Below are 22,660 nucleotides of genomic sequence, written 5' to 3'. Positions count from 1 at the left end.
AAACCAATTGTATATAGTACACAGTGCTCAGAAATTTGTAAACATTTTTAGTATGACTATGATTATTCCTCTGCGAGTCTCTGTAGTATTACTCAGCAAGTCTTCGCCATACCGATAGCTCTTTAGTATTACTCCGTGAATCTTCTTTGTATAACTCCGGATAACTCTGTAGTATTACTCTGTGAAGCTTCGTTGTATGACTCCGGAAAACTCTGCATTATTACTCCCTGAAGCTTCGTTGTATGACTCCGGAAAACTCTGTAGTATTACTCCGTGAAGCTTCGTTGTATGACTCCGGAAAACTCTGTAGTATTACTCTGTGAAGCTTCATTGTATTACTCCGCAAAACTCTGTAGTATTACTCTGTGAAGCTTTAAGTATTACTCCACGAACATCCCAGAGAACTACTAGGAAGCCGCAGCTTAGCTACACTTAAATATGTTTTATAATCCGGTGCACCTTATGTACAAAAATAGAGCCGGCCATTAAAAAATGCCTCTTATAAGCTAGTGGTCTAAAAATATGGTAAAATATAATCACTTTTTGTTTTATTATTATACAACTTGTTGCCAAACCTATGGGCACACACATGTTGTTAAGGTTATTAAGGTATAAACCTCCAGGGGAGTTTAAAATACACAAATAAAAAATATTATAGTATTAATAGTAATAGTATTATGGTTTAACTTACAGGGAAGTGCAGGTAGCTTGTTGTTCATGCACCGAGAGGGCGGAGTGGGTCGACGTATTTGCTTCAACTTGTCAATCTTCAGGTTCTCCAATCTCTTCAGAGCCTGTGCCGACATCCCAACAGTGCCAGGATCCCCTCCTCCTCCTCCACCACCACCTCCTGCTGCTGAGCCGTCCTCCAGGGCTGTGAGATCCTCCAAACTGCCTCCTGCATTCAGGTTCATCTCCACCCCGCTGTCGTTGTTGTTGGTGCTCCCCAGTGGCGAACGTTCGCTACTGCAGGAAGACTGACCGCCAGGGCTTGGCTGCGACTTCTGGAAGTGAGGAGAAATAAGCGTCTAAACATCTGGTCACAGGGTTATATTTATTCAAAATGTACGTCTTACCAGAGCAGTATCAGGAGCCAGAAGTTTGCAGTCCTCTCTACGGGTCTCCTCTTTCTCCAGCAGCAGCTCGGAATTGGAGCCGTTGGGCGTCAGAGCCGATCCAGGTGGCCGAGGGCCAGTGTCCCCCCGGTGCTTCTTGGTGATGTGGGCTTCCGGCCCGTGCACAGTCTTCACATGTTTCCGTAAAGAGCTCGGGTCCGTATACCTTTTGGTGCAGCCGGGGATCTTGCAAACATACGGTTTCTGTGCAACGAAAACACATAAAGTTACACACTCATAGTCCACTTATGATTAGATACGTTGAATTTGTGCTGATCTTACCTCATTTGAGTGGGTCCGGTTCTGGTGTTTGGCCCGGTCCGAGGCGTTGGAGAAGGCCTTGTTACATCCCTCGTGCTCACAAACATAGGGTTTCTCTCCAGTGTGAGAACGCAGGTGGGTCTTTAAGTTCTCCAGACGAGAGTAGGCCTTGTTGCAGCCCTCGAACTAAAAGAGAAATAGAATTTGAAAATAGAATGCAATACAAACTTGAGAGTTTATTTGTAGTTACAGTGCACTTGTGTGGCTTCTCTCCGGTGTGTCTCCGCATGTGAACGACCAACATGTACTGAGCTTTGAACGGCCTTTGTTCTCGGGAGCACTCCTGCCAGTGACACACAAACTCCTTCTTCTCCCCGTGGATGTGCTCATTGTTGATGTGCTGCGGGATAAACAAAACAACAATAAGTCATGCTTCTCTGGATTTGGTCACGAGCACGCTTTGTTTTGATTTCTCACATGAACGAGTTGATCCTGTGTGTCAAATTCCTTGTTGCAACTTTCCCAGTGACAGTTGGTTTCATAAATGGCTTCTGGTTCAGGTTTCCCATCATCCTTGTCCATGTCGTCTCGGCCATCTAGCAGACCTAGAAGCGGATCCTGTTGAAACACAAGTTGAATTCATTAAGGATAATTATTTTAAAATCACATAAAGTTAATTTTATTAAACTAGTCCAAACAAAAGTTAATATAAATCTACACCTTTTAATAATTTTTACCAACAACATGGACAATTTCCTCTTTGTCAAAAAAGTACCAAACATATTCATTTCAATTTTAAAATTAAATTAATTACATCCATTATTAGTTAATAATTAGTTTGATTCTATATTATGCCTTTAAGTGAAATTTCTTATTGAAAAACAAGCAGGTTCCCACACAATTATGGAATTATACAGAAAATATGTTGTTTTTTTGCCTTTTCAGTATTTATTTTAGGTCAGGCAATATTAGCCATCCTGTAAAACACAATAATAAACAGAAAGCTGGAATGTAATCAATAATGTAAACTTAAGGCCATTTTAAAAACCTATTGCTATACATGTACTTGCTTTTTAACTGTGCTAGCTGCATACATTCCAAGGTCAACTTAACCAGCAAATAACAAGTTGTCTTTTGAATCAAAACTGAATCTTTGAAATGACAATTTTAATGACAGGATAACCTTTTTCGGTTTGCCTTGCATTTTTACATTATGTCTCAAATAAAGGCCATCATTGGACGTTGGTAACTAATCTGCTATAGAAAAATAAATACACATGAGTAAGAAAAGAAAGGGTGGGAAATTATTATAAAAATGATTATTAAAATGATGTTTTGTGGAAAAGGCACTGCTTGCATGGAACAACTTGTATATAAATTAGTAAATTTGTTTGGAATTGTTCCTTTTTTATAGGGCTTGCAAAAGTAATTTAAAAGCAGAAAAGACACCAACTAAACTAAACTCTTATCCAAGAAGTTCAAAAGAGAGTCAACTGGACTGTGTAAAGTTTCTAGGACTCAAAAGAATTAAGTTACAGTAACTTGTTGTACTATAATACCATTCAAATATAATAAAACACACACAAGTAATATAAAATGATCTTCTCTCAGTTGCATGTAATAAAATTGGATAGTGAAAGATAATAAAAACTTCAAGATGTTCTCATCAATAAGTGTCTTGGTTCAAATGCTGCAAAAGTACCTGAGTACCAGTGGAAGACGGGCTGGCCACGTCCCCCTCCGACCTCTCCTCCAGATTCTTTATGTTCATACCATCCATCAAACCAAGGCCTGGCTCAGTCTTCAGCTGAAAAACAAAACAGAGAGGTTACTACCGGTGTTACTTTTTTTATTTTAAATTCTCTGTCGAAACGATGAAAATGTGTCTTACGTGTCCGTGCTTGGGTGGCACAAGTAGACGAGGATTGTGCGGAGGCAGACGGGATGCTTGGCAGGGAACTGGTGTGTGTCCCCCCATAGGCGTCCCCCCAACACCCCCATACATGGAGCCCTGTCCCCGAGACTGACAGTTGATGTTGTTGGAATAGCCGAGCGACGGACTGCAAATGTAAAGAGACAATGAACCAAACATGTCTTTAAACAAAAAAAAAGAAAATATTTAACAATTAAAATGTATCTTCATGTCTTCATCTATCATGAATATTATGAAATGTATGTAATTTAAATCCATTAATTCATTAATACAATACATCTTTCAACATCTTTTAAATAATAAATCAATCAATAAAATATTCTTACCAAATAAAGTTAATAATTGTTTTGTTTTATTATGATTCACTTAAGAAAATGTGGATTTATTTTCACCAATGTTTTTCGATGACTTATTTAAAACAAACAAACCTAATGGAGTTTTCCTTAAAGTTTTCTTCATTTAACTACACGTCCACCCAGAGCTTTGTTAAAATAGCACATAACTCAAACCAGTTGTTTGTTCAAATAAACTGATCAAACAACTAATTTGTACTTTAGCTTAGCTGTTAGCCATAAGAAACATTATTCCTGCTATTGCTAAGCTAACCTCAGAGCTAACTCTTAAATATATGTATGTAATAGAAGAAGTAAATCTTAAAGTTACTGTTTAACTAGATATGTTCAAGAACTGAATTCAATACAATTTAAGTAGTAATTATTCCAATATCAAAACGGTAAGTCATTACTTATCTATTGTTAGCTATAGCTGCTAGCAAACTTAATCAAGTGCATCTTTTTTTTCAAACATTTCTGTAAATAAATAGAGTAAAATTCTCCTTTATAAACAAGAGGAAATCACTAGTAGCTTTATTAAGGTTTGTATCATTGTACAGGTGTGTAAATGTTAACTTTAACTTAAAATGAAAAGGGAACTGAGACAAGCTAGTCCTGTGTAGGAAGGTGATTTATATTAAAGCTAATAGTGTTTTAACATATTTGAAATAACAAACTAATCTGAAAATACATTGACAATAATATCATCAACAACTCTATATACTAATGAATAGAAGCAGTTCAAGTATAAGTTAAAATATTTTCAATATTTCAGATACTGAATAAACTTCTCATCTTGTCGCCATCTTCTATAAGTTGTGTTACAATAACTGTTGACTCTGTCGTACCTCATGGCACTGACGGACAGATGTCCGTACGAACTGGCGCCATTCGGGTTGCAGCGCGAGTTGACGAACGCCACGAGAGAGTTCGGCGAAGTCCGGATGACCGTCTGCAGGTCTATGCTGGCGTCCGACAGAGGCGAGATGGACAGCGCTCGCTTTTTGCTCAGCTTCAGCACGGAGCGAGGAGTGGAGAATCTGGATCCTGTATTCAAAAAAAAAAGAGGTGATTAAACTTTCAAAATAAAGATCTTTCATGAACATTAAAGGATTGGATTTGTTTGTAATTCTTTTACCGTCTCCCATCTGATCAGATCCTGGAAGCTGACAGAAGTTGTGATGAGAGGACATGATGTTCTGGTTACAGTACGGGATGTTGTTTCCTGGAGAAGCAGGTAAATTAGATTAATTATAACAGAAAGAAAATATATATTTACACAAAAAAAGCACATTTCAAGCAATTCATATATTCATTACGATGCAAATGTTAAAATTAATATTTATTATTTTATATATTATTTAATTAATAACTACAAATTATGATAATCCTTTATTTAAGAAGGTAAAATTATTTTGAATACCCAAAAAGAGAAAACTACTGTTTTTTGTTACTTAAGTTTTCACAAGATATTGAGGGGTTTCAAATGTTTTTTAAACACTACAACTGAGTTAAATGCAAAATCAGAATTTCTAAAAAAGACTCTAGGAGAATAAAGTTGTATTTATAAACATTATATTCATTTATCTAAAGCATTTCACAACAAAATCTTCCAGCAAAAAACATATCTTCTCAGCCACAATATAGTCCGTAACAGGTATGAATGAATAGTAATTAAAAAACAATGGAATATTGAGTCTTAAGAAATCTTACAAATACATGGAAGTAAATGGAAGTAGATTGTAACAGCTGAATGGATACATTATTTGAGGATGTTCAATTTAATTAACCATAAATATAATGGTCTGTTAAAGATAACATACAACCTGGATATTTAAAGTATTTAAAAAAAAATAAAACTGCGACATGAAGAAGCAGCTGTCACTCACCCTCGGTCGGAGGCATCCTTCGGTGGCCCATCATGTTGAGCTGCTGTGGGTTCTGGGGCGGCCTCATGTATTGATCCATGCCGTGGCTCATCCCCGACCCGGGTCCGTGCGTCATACCGGGGTTGTACATGGGCCTACAGTCCTGCGGCGGACCCCCGAGGTGAGGGCCACGTAATGACGACACATCGCTGTACTGCTCTAAGCTGTAAAAAATTAAAATGACAAAAACATTAAAATACATTGGATTTATGCCATACTTATTTTCTCTTAAATACACTCTGCAAACAAACTATTAATAAAGAAAAAACACCAAGATTTAATATCATTGTATCACGTTCTATAAATAATTCGTGGATGCAATGTTTCCCTCTCACCGCTTGAGGGCGCGCGATGACTACCTTTCCAGCACCTATCAACAGAGGATGTTCTCTGGCATCTTTCCATTCCTGTCTACACTATTCCCGTCATTTCAGCCCCTCTTTTTTTTTTGTTATCATTATTGTTCCCCCCTAGATGCCTCCTCCATTTTTATTCACCCACCATCTTCTCTTTCATCCTTTCACATCTTTAATTCTTTCACCACCAACTGCAGCTTAATCTGTGCTCTCTAATCCACAGTTCCTCCCTCCCTCCCTCCCCTCCCATTCAGATGCTTCCCCTAAACTCTCATTTATTCCCCGAATACTCTTTATCACCCTTCTGTCTATATCTCCACGTTCTGCTGTCTTTTCCCCCCCTCATCCTGCAGCGCTCGCCCTTCTCTCCGGGTAACCTGAGCGGGTCGCAGGGCAGTCATGCAGAGAGCGGCGAGGCCTGGTCAGCCTGTAATTAGCAGCTGTCAGAGAGAGGCCGAGTCCACCCGCAACCTGGGTGGCATGAGCGAGGGAGGGAGGGAGGGAAGGAGGGAAGGAAAGGAGGGAGAGAGGGAGAGCTAGCGGAGCGAGGCCTTCGCTTAAAACCATGTCCACAACAATCAGAAGAAGCCGGACTTCAGCTCTTTTTACCGAATTGTTTTGACCCGACCGAGGGGTCACTGTCGTTTACTAACAAAGTTGAATTTAATAGCAATAGCTGCAGACAAACTCGTGGAGGAGGAACGTGTTTTAAAGGTGTTTTTTTAACACACTGAAAAACAAAAACACAGAAAGCACTAAAACAAAAATCTAATCTTGAGCTTTCAATATTCTTTCCTTTTAGATGCATTTTACAAATCAATATTCCATACATGAAGTAACTTCCAGATGTATCCCATGATGTCTCCAGCAGTGTAAAATATATTTTATCAATATGTTATGAGTTCTGTACATTTCTTAAATTGTGTATTATTATGTTTTTCTTCTTATATCTGCTCCAAACATTGCTATGTTTATAATGATGAAAAAAACTTTAAAAAAAAAGAACAATATAAACTAATTCCACTTGAATATTTTCATTGTAATAATCATCATTAATATAATGTATTAATTAAAAATCCAATAAGACAATAATATATATATATATATAAATATATATATATATGTATACACATCTATCATTCAAACTAAAGTGAAAACATATTGATCACATGTATGTGCCTAATTACTAAATATTTTACTTAATAATACTTAACTTAGAAGTACATTTCTAAAGGTCATTAATACGTTTTTCCTTTTTTTTTCTCGTGAAAAATATCAATTCAACTTAATTATATTTAAATTGAGCTTCATTTAAAGAAGATGTATTTATTAGTTCAAAATGACATTATGGTATGACATTAATTATATTTAAACCAGAATAGTGTCGCCTAAATAAAAGTTTCTGCGTGTCTCTGCTAACGTTTCTAGTCTCAGACGTTTGATTAATGACTCTTGCGAGAGCATCCTAAACCTAATCTTGTTTGTTGTCTTGAATCCAACAGTTGCTAATAAACACGGAGAACAGGTGAAAGTATGTGAATGTCTCAGTCTAAAGTTAGAAAATGTGCCCAGTGACACATTAATAGCTGCAATGGATCCCAAATGTAACGGGTATTTCTGTGAAGATTTACTGGTTTCTTACTATGGTGGCACCTATTTTTTCCTGATCAAAAGTGCAGATTTAAGAGGCCCAATCATGTAATCCGCGGTCTTACCCTCTGGGCGGCTGGTTGGGGGACGTCTCGTAGTGATACAGCCCCTGGTGTGGCTGCATGTCCACTGGCATTGGAGCTCCGACACCCACTGCTCCCCTTACACCCTGGACCTGACACACACACAGACAGACTTCAGTATCCAAGACTTATAAACAACTATGAAGTGAAAGTGAAACAACAACATCGCAATTCATGAGAACAAAAGACGAAAAAATATCCGAGTGTCCAGATCTTTATATGGCCGTGGCAACGATGAAACTCATTTTGTAACAAGATGATCAAACACATTCAATACTCTAGATCTATGGCAGGGTTCGATTGTGGATGAATATTGATTTATAGCTTCATAAACCTGTCATTTTTAACCTTGACATAAGAGTCAGAGCTGAAATATTATGTTAAATGAATGAACAGAATTAAGAATTAAAAAAAGGATTAGCAAACGTGGATTTTAACAACCATGATAATAAAGGATTACAAGGAAGATGCATCTGATAAATGCTCTTAATTTGAAAGTTTATTTCCTCCTACTGAGGTGAAGTTACCATAAAGTGTAGCGAGAACCCAGATTTCAAACACATTCAATACTCAATGAGTATTATTTTATCACATGGTCAACTATTAGTAACAACAGCTAGAGATATCACACTAACTCAAATAACTTTGTTTCAAGTTTTCATCCATCGTCCGACTGGTTTAACTCAGATTATACTGAGATTAAATTAAATTGATGTCATGTTAAATTAAGAATATTTGTGCCATTACACATCACCAACGTGATGACCAGTAATTTCCAGATTTTATATCATCATGTGGAAATGCAGGTAAATGCATGAGAAAATGTAAATGTTAGATTTGTTAACATAAATTGATATAAATGCAGAAACACATGTATAGATTTATTAATGTTTGTGTTTTACTTTTCAGTGCCCTGTTTATCATAATTAGTATTTCAAATAAAATAAAAAGCATAGTAATAATAATGATCTTTATATATAATGACTCTTTATTTTGTGTGTATATGCTTTAAGGTTTCATTAATAAACTTGCAAATACAATTACATTATTACACATTATACAACTATAACCAGGAAGATTTCAACAAGAACATAAAATAGACATTTTCTACTTCATTTTGTATTTTGTATTAATTTTTAAATGAGGATTCAAACGTGATCTTCAGGGTAAACTTTGAAGTCAGGTGCAGGAGTTGTCACTGACGTCTGCACATGCAATCCTATACACATTTGACAAAACCCCGCCGCTCTCTAATCTCTCTTCTTCAAACACAACTTTTCCAAAACAAACACTGATGAAAGACGATGAAAGTTCCGCCACACTTTCCCTTCCTGAAGAAGTAGCATTCAAACAGAGAGAGAAAGAGAAAACGTTGCTTTTAAAGACATATTCAGGGATTCCCGGCAACACAAACAGTGAACAGAGACGTCCATTGTGTCACGCACATATTGACTCCGTGTCTTTCAGCGAGAGTGTATGTTTAAGGTAATTCTAGCTGAAGGAGCTCTGGAGCAAACACCTGCTCATTATGTGCAACCACATCAGGCCTGATACTAATAGTAGCAGGCCAGGACTTCAACTCTCAGGACGCAGATTTCATCACATTTGAACCTGTTTAAATAAAAGTAACCAGTGACGTGCGGTGAGGTTCATGGTTGGTGAGGCACTGACTCCTTTAGTGTCAGTTTTACAGTAAGTAAATGAACCAAAGGGGAAATGTATTCAATTGGCTACTGGTTATTTCATATCTCACACAGCATCTTCAATTTTTAAAAGACTATTTAAATTATTTTATTAAGATTGATGTCCTTCATGCCAGTTATAGCATAAACATGTCATCTTTGACAATATCATATGACTAAGAAGGTTTAAAAAAATAATAATAATAATAATTTTTATTATTTTTCTCAAAAAGTCAATATTGAATTGTTGTGATATTTTGTGGGGTGTTAGTCTACATCCTCTAGATCTATATACTAGAATACTAGATAGTATTGGATTGTGGATAAATATTGATTTATAGCTTCATAAACATGTCATCTTTGACATTGACATAAGAGTCATAAATGAAATAAAGTGTTTTAATTGTCAATTTATTTAAAATTCTATATTCAAAATCTTTAACATATTGATCTGAGACCTTTCAATTTGCTGAAAATCAAAATTCGTTTTAAACAATCAATAGATAATAAAAGGATTAGCAAACGTGTATTTGAACAGTATAGAGTACGACCGTGATATTAAAGGATTACAAGTAAGACGCAGCTGATGCTCTTAATTTGAAAGCCGAACGTTTATTTCTTCCTACTGGGGAGAAGTTACTGTAAAGTTTAGTGAGAACTCTCTAGATTTAAGTTTGCCTCAAGAGTGTAGAATCCCAACGATAGTTAGCTTGACAGCATTATGATGTCAGCGCTGTATTTGTATTAAAGTGTTAAGTTACGACGACTCGATCACAAGTCAGTTTAACTGGCTGTAATGAAAGATAGACCTGCCTTATGTTGCATCTTATTGGTTTATATGTCGTGGGGCATAAGGACTAAAGTTCATTATGAAATGAAAAGATAAATATTGAGTATAAATGGGTCAATATAAGCGTGAGAAAAACAAAGAATATTTTATTTCAGGTCAAAATGTAGTTTTTAAATATCTACTGTATTTTTATTAGTCTCATATCTTTTTTATACGATTCAGATTAAAACAGTTTCTGATCTTAATTTTATCTGTAGATAAAGTCATTGCACCTGTCACACCATGACGTAGTTTGTGGAGGATCCTTACAAACATTAAACTTTAATGGTTAAAAGTATCAGCCAGACTGTCGGGAATCAAGACAAATAAAAGTATCTGTGAGCATTATATTGGTGACATGCAGAGATACGTCAATTGCATGTTCAACACAGTTTGTGATGGATTGCGCATTGAGAGGTGAGGCACTGCCTCACCTGCCTCTCCTGACCACACGTCCCTGAAATGAATGTACAATTAATTACTTTTGTAGGCAAACAGAGCAGACAAGATCGAAGAGTCATAAAATATAACGTAATCATCATATCACGTTTTATAATTTTTATTTATTGATTTCTTTATCTATATCAACTATTTTCTAAAATCAAGATTTTATATAAATTCTGCACAAACATATTTCATTCATAGTTGTATTTATTTTTTAAGTTTTATATAAAAACGTATATATATATATTTATACATATATATATATATATATCTTAGAACCTTCATTATTAAAGTATGAGTGTAATATATATACGAGTGTAATTCTTCTCATTTCTATGACAATTTTGATAACTTTACCTTAGATATTGATATAGATTTAGATTTTTTTTATATATTAGTCAAAGTATAGTTCATGTTTGTGTTAGTAGCCGTAGTTCTGATCGATAATTGAGAGTAACTTTAGTTTATAGTTATGATCCCAAACTAGTAGTTATCCAATAATCTTGAAGTTTATTTTTCCCATAACTATGGTTTAATAACATGCATATCTTGGATGTTGTTTATACTGAAATCCAACTGAAAATGAATATGTAAACTTAGTTGGATGTTTTAGGAAATTCATTATTTTTCTAGATGTTTTGGTCTTGCTATTTTAAAATGTAATTTTAAGTCAAAACATATACATATGTTTTGCATCATGGGTCAGAGAGGACCACAATTTCATTCATGCTGTATGCATCTTAATACATTAATATTTGACAATAAACAAACTTGACTTGACTTGACTTGATATAAACATCAACTTGGCTGTGAACTGAGTCTCCGACTATCAAGTTGCTGCCGTTTAAGTGACAAGTGTTTCAAACCCGAACCGGAGGAACTGCTGTCCACCGGAGATGAAAGCTATGTGTTCGCAGCATAACAGGTTCTCAGGACTGTTTTTGAGGTTGCACAAGTGTTAAAAGGCCAGCAGGGACCTTTTTAATCCCTCAGGCCAACAGAGGGATTTGGTACGCAAAGTTAGCTAGCGACTAAATGACGTGGGCGGTCTGGCGCTAATTGTGTCGATTCTGCGCCAGCTTTTTGGATGTGTGTATGATAATTAGCCGGAAGTGCTAAATAGAGATCTCGCGGTGCACATCAGCTGTCCAGAGCTAATAAATTCCAAGAAGGGGGTGTGGGGGGTCCAAACACTGCCAGGACTCACACACCCATATTTACATCCACACACACCTGTCAGTCTCGCCGGGAGGGATCATCATAATCAGGTGGCCACTGAGTCAGGGGAGTTTAGGAAAAAAGTGTGTATTAGAAACAACTCCAGTCCATAAATTGATAACTCAGATAATATGTTTGCATGCTAGTATCTGGAGGAATATAAAGAGTACTAGGGTTGACAAAATGTACTCAGTAATGAGGATTATTTCGTCCTCATGATAACAGGATTAAAAGATGTAACGTAAACAATCCAGCTGCCAAAGTACATTTCTGTAGGTGCTGACTGTAGTGACCACGGTAGCAAGTCCAGTCCAGAGTCATGAGAGCACCATTCAAAATTCCAAAATTAAACTTAAAAAATGTTTTTTGGCACTAAGTGTGCTTTAAAAAAAAAAAAAAACACTTTGTACGCCTTCAGGTACTTTTATTCCTCCCAATTTTTAATTTTTTTTACTTTAGGGGAATTTTTTTCAAATCTAAAATTTAAAAGATAGAATTTTGGAACATTCAAGTGCCAATTTCTTATTTGTTGTAATTATATTAAAGTTTATATGGAAAAATATACCAAGTATTTTAAAAGTCCCGAGATCTTGGTGGCAACTTTTTGTAAAAATAATCGATCAGTGTCTCTTTTTAAAAAAGTTTGTTTCCAATAGTAACTGGATAAAAGAAGTGTATCGGGGCTTCAGTTTGTATTACACTAACTGTTAAATGAACACATAAAGTTCATACAATTATTCCAGTCTTCTTGGAACCTGATTAATCAATGTTAATACACATTAACCCTGTGATTATTCTAATGAACAAAACAAAAAGGTGGACTCTACAATGAGTGAGTGTGAGTGGAGGCAAAACTAACAAACCGATTATTCGATATTTCTTATAAAACAGATGCTTCTTATTCTAGAGCTTGGGCATCTGTCAGAGACTCGGTGAAGAGATGCTGCTCATTTATGTAGATGAGTGAGAACTCTGAAATGAAGACTCACAAAAAAGGGAATCTGTAACTTGACAGAATAATTGAATAAGAAAGCATTCCCGAGTTTTTTTAAGTTTAGCATGTAAGCATTCCAAAAAAGTCAGCATTACCTATCGAACAAGGTGTTGATCCAGGTGTCTTGTTCTATTTCAGGTCAATAATTTGCGAGTGTTTGCTCAACAGTATAATTTTGTGGTGCGTCTGGCTCGAGAAGGAAGGAGAAGCAGCACTTTAAAAAAAAACCTCTGCCATAAATCAGGCAGCTAACCAAACATGTCGGACAGCAGGATGGGCAAGAACACAACCACCGAGGATGAAGACAGGATGTTCAGCTTTTTTAGAAATCCTAAAATGACCAGCTCAGGTCACGGCATTGGTGAGAGGCTAACCAATAACCCATCACACCTCATACATCATCACTCCTGATCCCATCGTATTCCCCTTTCAACAGATGCGAAATCAAAGAAACACCATTAAAAATACTAGTTTAAACACAATGATGAACAAGTTTGATTAGATCTTTAGATCACATGTTTCTCTCTTTCAGAAACCTCATGAAAAGACACACGTCTTGTTTGTAGATTTGTTTACTTAAACAGAAACATATTCAAAGTAAATTCATACGAAAACAACCCTTTAATACAAACATTGGCACATATTTATGTTTCCCTCATGAGGTCAAGATTGTGAAGCAGCTAAACATTTTATTTTGTATTTATTTGTATTATTAGTTACTAGTCTCTAAATATGACTTTATGGCTTTTGTACTTCACTCCTGTCATTTTTTGGAGTATTTATTGCCTCACAAATAGGTTTTAACTGAATACAAAAATATTTTGAAAGAAATGTCCTTTTATATGAGATTTATTTATAAACAATTGATCAAATAAAATACAATAAATAATGTTAGCATATTTAGCTTGGATTTATTGCTCGATTTTATACTTTTAATGTCTTTGTTTTTGCTTGTTGGCCCCTCCTCATAACTGTATAAAATGTGGACCCTAAGGGAATTATGGAATGGAATGTGTACCCTTAGATTAACCTTCTATCATTTCACTTTGAGTCTTTTAATACTTCTGCTAAGGAGGGTCCATTATGTGTGGACATAAATAAATGTATGGTAATAATGAGTTTAAAAAGTCAGTACAGGATTAAATACTTGTTCATTCTAGTAAGACATATCTCTAAATAACAGTATTTGTTTTGCAGCCAGCCAAAGAAAGTTGGTCGATCCTGAACACGAGCATATGGGCTCTCGGTCTGTCCTAGGATTAGGGATATTGGTTCTCAAGAAACCGTATTTTTTCCGCTTCTGTTCACTGCTACGTTTAATGAAGCTCTCGGGTGACCGTTTGTGTTCAAGAGCCACATTGTTTAGTCCTGGATATTTGTGACATTCCCATAAAGTGTCCCTTCCTCCTCCCTCGGTCGAGGAATTCTCGAGAGGACAGACATTTCTACAGGTCACTGCTCGTGTCAGACAAAGGCCTCACCCGACCCCTCTTATGGGGTTTTAAACTTAACTCGCATATGTCCGAGCACATGAGATGTGGCGTCTGATAAAAGACCCTCTCCTCTTACGGGGTTCACCGGGGAGTGTGTGCGGCAAGTTCTTTTGTTAACAACAACACATTAGTCCATATAAAACAACTGCATCTTGTCGAGGAGTGTAAACATCTGAAAGTATTTTGCTCTTCCCTCCACCCTTTCCCTAGTTGCTACTTTTCTTCCTCCGTCTTATCAGGATATCTCCCTCATTCCTTCTCTCTCTCTCTTTCTCAGCCCCTCCTCCTTTCGGAGGCGCTGCAGTCGAGGTGGGTGTTCTCTGGCTGTTATGACTTGAGAGACGATAATGGCAGCTATAATGTAGCCAGCCGTTCCTGATGTGGCCGGGCTTGTGGAGGATTCTGTTGTGTTAAAGCTGGAGACGGGGCGGGCGGGGCGTGCGGGGGCAAAGGCAGGGCCGGAGCCCACAGCCAACCACATCCCAGATCCCTTGCCTCGTCTTCTCTCTCATTTCTTCTCGTTCTTTCTCTCCTGCTCGCCCACTGACTTTTTCTAGCCCCGCTGTTTTCCTTTCGGTGGTAAACTTTGTTTTTTTGAAATTCTGCTTTTTGTTTTTGTAACCCCCCCACCCAACACACTCTCCTTCCCTTCTCCCCCTCCCCTCATGCACCCTGTGTTTTTTACCCCCTCTTTTTTTTTAACTTGGCTCCGTGAATTCCTCACAGCTGCCGTAATGTGATGGGGGCCATGGTGTGACCAGTGAAAGGGCCACTGGAGACATCACTGTAACGTACAATAAGCTCTACTCACTGACCTGCTGCAGGGAAGATTAATGTCATACCTACTTACCTACGACCTGGATTTTTGATTTGAACAGCTCAAATTTTTTAGAGCTAGCACGCAAGCGGACGTCATACACGTACGATTTTGATCAAATAGAATCGCTAGTGACACCGCTGTGGTCGAAAATCCCTTTTCAGCGTCTACTTAAAGTAGTTTTGTGTAACCGGATTTTTGGAAACTCTCTAAAAATTCATACCACACAGAGTGTTGTTGTGTTATTCGTAGGGTGTGCCCAGGTTGACCCTTTGAGCCTGACGTGGCCAAAAAAGGCTGCCGCCCCATGTGACCCCGGCATACTCTGAATAAGCAGGGGAGAGAAAGAAATGACCAAATAAATACAAATATATCCTCAAATTACAAGTTCCTCTTATTATATTAATCTGTAAATTCCTAAAATAAAATATAAACCAGATTACTTATCCTCAGAGGAATAACCCTGACTTTAAACGACTGACTGAGGCGTACACATGATGACTGGGCTAAATGAAGCGCTGCGAAGTGACAGGTTTAAACTCAAAATACTAAAGAGCCAGGGTGATGACATCATACTTTCTCAAAAAGCCGTGCTTTCGCTTAACGGACCGAGATGCAGAGTTAGCGTTTTAAAATCTATCTTCTCTGGGAAATTTGCCTGAAAACACAGTTCGGTCAAAATCCGACAGTGAACTTGAGTGAATACGACGGACTTTGGACAAGATTCAAGTTGCTTTGCAGGAGAAAGAAAATTCCCTGGACTACTTGAACAAACTTGAAAGGGAACATGACTCAATTAGATTCTACATCACCTCAAAGAAATTGTTCATTGATCTCAATACCTGTAGAAAACATGAACCATTACACTGTCAGCTCTATACATCGTTGCTCTTTGATCCAAAAGACAGTGAGACTCAGTCGCTTTATGACTCAAATGGCCTGAGGTCGCCTGAGATCCACAATACCTCTCGTGCCACAGTCATCGGTATAACATGTATGGGTTGTGTATTGGCAAGAATCTGGCAATATGAAACATATCACAGTACAGGGACAAAGATATAATATATTGCAATATACTGTGATACTGTAGGAACAAGGAAATGTTTGTAGTATTGCCGAGTACTTGACTCTGGTGTTGCTGAATTTACAGAACACATGACACTTGATGAAAGTAAGTGCTGTCATTCCTTTTAAAACCAAAGTATTTCCAAATATCAGCTTTAAAAGCTGCTGGAGTCGACTGTATCCTCTCATCCTCAGTCATTGCTTGATTTCAATGTTCCTTTAGCCGTGGAGGATATAATGACTGCTGCCATATACCGGCCGGAAGTTTAAATTTCGACCAAAAAAATGATCATGGAGAGAATAATGTACATTATTTGTAAATAAAAGAAATAGAACTATTTCATTTTACACACACCTTATTGAACTATAAACCATAAATGAACTATGGTAACATTTTCGAGCCCAAAAAATAAAACAAAAGATTAGATACGAAGCTGTAGAATATGGATACAGTATCTTTGTAATATATATATATATATATATATATATATATATATATATATATACAATATACCATATAGACACCCCTAGAGAACAAGACGCAAAAAGGAAAGTCTTACCCGATTAAAAACCCATAACATTTCAAACATGTTATTTGACTGTAAAAGTTTTCAGTAGCCAGAGTTGAGTTTCAAATAAAAGCTTGAACCCTCATCATGTGACAAAAGCATCTGTTATCATTGTGTGTCTCAGAGTGTGTCAAAACACTGAGATGGCGAGAAAAGAACCTTAAAGTTAAAGTCACGCTTTCCAGCCTTCCCTGGTGGTTACATACGCTCATCATCGTAAAGAAGGTTTCTCAACCCCACACACATCCACATCACACTCCGCTCTATAAACCGCCGACTGCGGTGCTGATTTCCTGCTGCTGGGGTTCTCACCTTGTCGAAATAGAGGAATGAAAAGTTGATCCCTTGTTGCTACACACACAGAGTGACTGATGATGGACACACACGCTAGACTAGGATCTCCACACAAACACACTGAGCACAGACGACAGAAGCCACCTCCAGATGAAGTTAGTCGTCATTGTCTTCATGTTTCTTTGATGAAAGCTGCTCACCAGACTTCAGGGAACATTTACATTTCAAATAAACAGACAAATATTTAAACGTGCCATGTTATTTTTTTTTTACAAATAGTTTGGCAGAATCAACTATTTACCGCTTTAGAAGCAGGAATTGACACTAAATATACACAACCCATCGACCCTAAGCTTAGACTGCAGCACATATTGACTGTAATGTCGTTTCAAAAACCTAATGCAATGTCACAAGATGTAGTTCAATTAAAGTTATAGTTCACCCCAAATTCAAGCTTAAAATATAAACTTTTTAAAAATGTTTTTCAACAAATCTATCTGTTGAGGCTTCGATACAAGCGGGACATTACAGAAGAGCGGTATATGGTATTTGGGTGTTTTTTAAGTGCGTTTTTTTTGAAGAAAAAAAACGCAGTTCGCAACTTCAATAGAGATACAGATACAGGCTCTTGTTTAGTCATATATACGTTTAAAATTCCTGAAAACTTCAACGATTCCTCTCAGTTCTTAGATATTCTTCTATAGAAATGAAAGCAAACATCGTCTCCAATTCAATTACCTAAAGCAGTTTGGTGTTTAGAAGGATGACCTCCCTAATGAAGAGCACCATCAAAATACGAAGGTAATATATCAAGGTATGGATCATGTCTGGTTGGAAAGTAATAGGAATAAATAATATATTCATGTGTCCAGTGTTCGACACGGAAGTAAAGCTTTCAACGACATAGACTGTACAAACAAACCTTTACAATCCAACATTGTCCGATAATATGCTTAAAAGCAACACTTTCAACAACAATTATTTACATTTATTCTGCAGCATATTTCAAAATGATTTGACAAGCTAGTATTTAGTTATAACATGTCATTTGATGACGTAAATCAATTCAGATTTAAAATTAAATCACAAAGAATGGGAACAAATACGTCCAACAAAGCCGGATACGAACCCGACTATAATTACGCGGTCATATACATGCTGCCAAGTCATCCCGGCTGGTCGCTCGTGTCGGGTCCATCTCGGTTCTGTGTGGCCGGCGACTCCGTCCCTTCACTTGAGCAACACTTAACATGATGGAGGTTCACCCGGTGACACCGGGACAAATGAGATGTCACCAAAAACATTTGACACTTCCTCCTCGGTGTCCCCCATGTGTTGCTGTTCCTTCCCTCCTCCACAATTCCCCTCTTCCCCCCTGTCCTCTTCTCCAGGCCACCCACCCGCCACCCTTCACATACCTGTGGTTTCCTGTTCCCTGATCCTTCTCAACCCCTCGCCCTTTACCTCCAGACCTTTTTTTTCTTGATATATATAGTTAACTCCTCGCGCATTCAGGGCTGTTGTCTTGTGTCTGTTTCAACTTGGATGTTTGGCATCGCTCTGTGCAGGTAGGTAAGGACTGAACCGCAAGTATTTCTTTGAACTCCTTTTAGGGAGAAGGAAACAAGAGGAGGAAGGGGGGAGGATTGATAAAACAGATGAGGAGAAGTTGATTCACACAGCTGGCCTCCAGCTGGAGAACAGGGAGCTTGTAGCAAGAGGCTCTATAAACGCTTGAAGAAGGCTCACAGTCAATGTAAATTTGCTTTCATTTATGTGAAGAAAAGGATTTATAGTGTATAAGCTAAGAGCGAAGAGCAGAATTGAAGCGATTTACATTCATAATAGATCATGTTTCAGTTACTTTTTAAACAATAATTGTGCATAAACATGTAAACAGAGTAATCATTGAAGCTTTTAACCACCTCTGTCTGTAAAAATAATTCTCTGTTTCCCCAGGAAATTTTTACAAAATGTAACAAAGTAAGTCACTGCATCAACCTGAAAGTTGGTTTACTTATGTGACTCTATTTTATGCCTTGTTTTAAGAAAGTCAAATTCCTGTTTTTTGTTTTGTCTTCTAGTTTTGAAAATTATAAACTTTAACTTTTCTTTACATTTTGCAACATTTCCTGAAAATGTATATATATCAATATATTATATATATATATAATATATTGATATATTGATATTCAACCATCACAGTATATATACATTTTATTATTATAATATTTTACTTTTACTATTTATTCTGCTTTCAAATCATGTTTAATTTGTTATCATGGTTATTTTATGGTTTATAGTTTAATAAAGTGTGAATACAATAAAATAATTTGATTAAAAAAATTAACACAGTGTATATTCATTTTTTTTGCTGCAATTTAAATTCTGCCGGCTAAATGGCAGCAACCATTACGACATCCTCTGCAGCTAAAGGTAGACAAAATCCCGAAAGATCCCGGCAATGAATGAGGACGAGAGGATACAAGTGTTTTAAAGCTGATGAATGGACATATTCTTGTTTCAAAACAAATGTCTTTGAATTCTGCAACACCAGAGTTAAGAACTCGGACAATACTACACAATGTATGGTTGTTACTACAGTATCTGAATATATCGTATTGTTGTCCCTGTATCATGATAAGCATCGTATCGCAAGATTATTTCCAATACACACCCCTGATATATCTAGTGACTAATTGAGTTATTATGAGTTCAACCGACATTGTTTTAGGGTTGCTATACTTCAACGTGAAGTGACTTCATTCCAAATTCCTTCCTCTTTTTATTCACTTAAATATCCTTGACCTGTGACAAAAAAACCAACCCCTATATTTCCCTGTATCCCGCTACATTGTGGCTTTTCAGTTGCACGACATCCAGAGAGAAAAAGAAAAACCCTGAAACACCACAGCAAAAACCAGACACTAATCTGCGCGTTTAAAGAAACACCGCAATGATTATAAGAAAAATAATAATAATCCTAACAGTCCTGGGTGGGCAGACGATATTTATAGTCGGCCTGCAGCTACTTATAATCCGGAGCTGTGCAACACAGCTGGAAGCGAGGGAGGAGAGAGGAGGTGCAGGACTTGAGAGGAGACCAGAAAGGAAGGGAGACCGGAGAGCTCCGGGGGGACGCGGGGGCGTACATGTGTGCGGCAGACAGCGCGACAGACACAAGCGAAAAGCCAAAAAAGAAAGACGGTCGTAAACAAAACAAAAAAAGTACACTGCCTGAGTGTGTGTTTATGTGTTTGCGTGTGGATGTTTGTGCGTGGTGAGTCGGCGAGACCGCGGCTCGAGGACGACAGATGAGAGGGAGGAGGGGGACGAGGAAATTGAAGACATTCGAGACCGACGCTCGAACGAAAGACTATAATCAGTTTTTGTTTGTTTGCCACCATCAAGAGATCAGAACGATCGGATCACAGGAGTCACCGTCCCAAATAAACTTCAAAAGATTTATCGAAATTGTTTTGATCAATCGGATACTATTTAGCTTATAAAACATCGACCGAGCTTCAAAATGTCGCAGTGCATCGTGGGACTTGAGTCGCCCGCGACAAGCTAAACACGTCCAGTGGCGGTAAACGCATGCTATCACCTCGCAAAACGGAATCGTCTGGCCTTAATCTTCCCCCCTTGTTCGGTGCTTTCGAACCCCATTGCAGCGATATAAACACGTCATCGCAGTTGGCAGACATCACATTACACGGGTTTCAGGTAACAGTCACCTTTTGCCATTCTGGGCTCGGGAGAGAATGTGTACGTATTAAGTCGTCTCCAGCTCCAGTCCAAACTGTCGTCCTGCCGTTAGAGCAGATGTCGCTCGTAAAGTATACATGTGAGAAGTTCAGATATTAATATGATGGCTCTGTCAGCTGACACCTTGATGTGTGATGGAGGCGGCGAGGAAGTGAAAATCAACAGCACGTTGCAACGTATTCTTAAGCCAATTGTCAGTACTACAATATTTCTTACTTCTTTTAGTAACTCTAAAAAAAAACACTTTATCTTGAAGAATATACATTCAAATTGGTTTTGTTTATATGTAAAGTGAGCATGTGCTGATAAAACAAGACAAACAAACAAGAATTTAAAAATGTCTGTCGTCAAATTTCTGCAGGTAAAATCACTTGCACTGGAGCCAAAATACTCACTAATATCACAATAGTTACTAGAGAATACTATAGGTAAAGTTTCAACTTTTGGTTGAATATTATAGAAATAAAGGTCAATAATTCCCATTAAAGATGTTTTAAATGAGTTTGAGTGCTGCCTGACCTATGAAGAAAAGATGTGCTAAAGTTTTATTTGTTTAAAAAATTAAATATTACTAGAAGAAATAAGATCTTGGCATGTTTTATGTTGTGGTTCACATGTTAACTGCATTTGTTTCACATGGTTAAGTCAGCCTGTTTAAAAGTTTGGACACGCCTGTTACAGAACATTTGAAACGAAACCAGTTTTTGTCTTCATCAAACTTCCATTCGAACAATTGCCCCAGAAGGAAATATAGAGCATCCATTGTGGATCTACGTCGAGGAAATAAGTCATCTTCGTGTGTGTGTGTGTGGTCCTGCTGTAGAGCTGCTGACTGCATAACTAATACATCGCAGGCATTTATTTTAATATCCAGATGTTAGTTGGAGGAAAAAACCTGTGGACCTGCGTCAGCTTTTTAATTGGAAGGAATCCTTGAGCTGATGTTTCGGGCTTAATGTGACTCAGGGAGGAACGCAGCCACACACACACACACACACCTACACACACACTTTCCATGACTGAAGGGAGGTTTTCTCGCGAGTCCACACAACATATAGGAGACGCCATGAAGCTTCTTAGGACTACCTGGTGACAGCAACCTCCTCGTCTTCACGAGTCATGATGCACGACTGAAAGTCGGTGTGTGCGTTACAAATTGCAGATTGTGTTGACGTGAGAGACTCGGAGTTCCCACCAGGACTGTAATTAACTGGCATTAGCATCACCAAAAGGCAACAGATCAGCTAATCAGTAGGTTGTGAATTAGAAGGAGGGGAGGGTTAACACACACACACACACACACACACACACACACGCACACACACACACAAACACCTACTCTTTAAATTATCCTTTAAACATCATACAACTACAATAATGTAGGGGATGACAAACATCCTTGTGGATACTCGTGAAAGGACAACAATAAAAGGCAAAGTATTCTCAATAAAGTAGATTATAATATCCATAAGAAAAGTATTCAAGTAAACTTTTGAATCTTGAATAGTACAAACATTTGTTAAATACAAAAGGTAGGACAACGTAAAAAAAATATTGAATATGAATTATACATCAAAAGTTATATAAAACTCCGACAGTAAAGTGGTCGGATTGATCTCCAACAAGTTTTCGGTTCTTTCATAAGGATGTCTCCTTTTGTTGCTCTACAAGAAACTTTGATTGCTACCCATGGTGAGCTGGCGAGCTGCCTCGCAGCCTACTCCCATCAGCGTGTGATTCTGGGCTTGTGAATAGGTAAAAATAGTTATTTTGGAGTAAATGTCTGGTAAATTAATACATTTAAATTATGGAAATTAATTAATAATACA

At 37.5% G+C, this 22,660-nt stretch overlaps 1 protein-coding gene across 1 annotated transcript in view; it reads right to left on the bottom strand.

The window, feature by feature from the left end:
• Positions 1-22,660, bottom strand: part of gli1 (GLI family zinc finger 1) — a 50,281-nt gene that overhangs the window by 4,137 nt on the left and 23,484 nt on the right. The window contains exons 2-12 of the mRNA XM_087801843.1: positions 7,641-7,750; positions 5,531-5,733; positions 4,780-4,866; positions 4,490-4,688; positions 3,268-3,436; positions 3,079-3,183; positions 1,854-1,994; positions 1,627-1,776; positions 1,398-1,562; positions 1,077-1,319; positions 692-1,004 (exon numbers count right to left, since the gene is read on the bottom strand). Coding sequence (XP_087657969.1) covers positions 692-1,004; positions 1,077-1,319; positions 1,398-1,562; positions 1,627-1,776; positions 1,854-1,994; positions 3,079-3,183; positions 3,268-3,436; positions 4,490-4,688; positions 4,780-4,866; positions 5,531-5,733; positions 7,641-7,711 — 1,846 coding nt within the window. The 5' untranslated portion in view covers positions 7,712-7,750. The remainder of the gene's footprint in view (positions 1-691; positions 1,005-1,076; positions 1,320-1,397; positions 1,563-1,626; positions 1,777-1,853; positions 1,995-3,078; positions 3,184-3,267; positions 3,437-4,489; positions 4,689-4,779; positions 4,867-5,530; positions 5,734-7,640; positions 7,751-22,660) is intronic.

Source organism: Callionymus lyra, chromosome 10 (genome assembly GCF_982586985.1).
Source record: "Callionymus lyra chromosome 10, fCalLyr1.hap1.1, whole genome shotgun sequence".
Classification (NCBI taxonomy): Eukaryota; Metazoa; Chordata; class Actinopteri; order Syngnathiformes; family Callionymidae; genus Callionymus; species Callionymus lyra.
The sequence above is the reverse complement of the archived record's forward strand: the minus strand, read 5'-3'. Positions and strand labels throughout refer to the sequence as shown.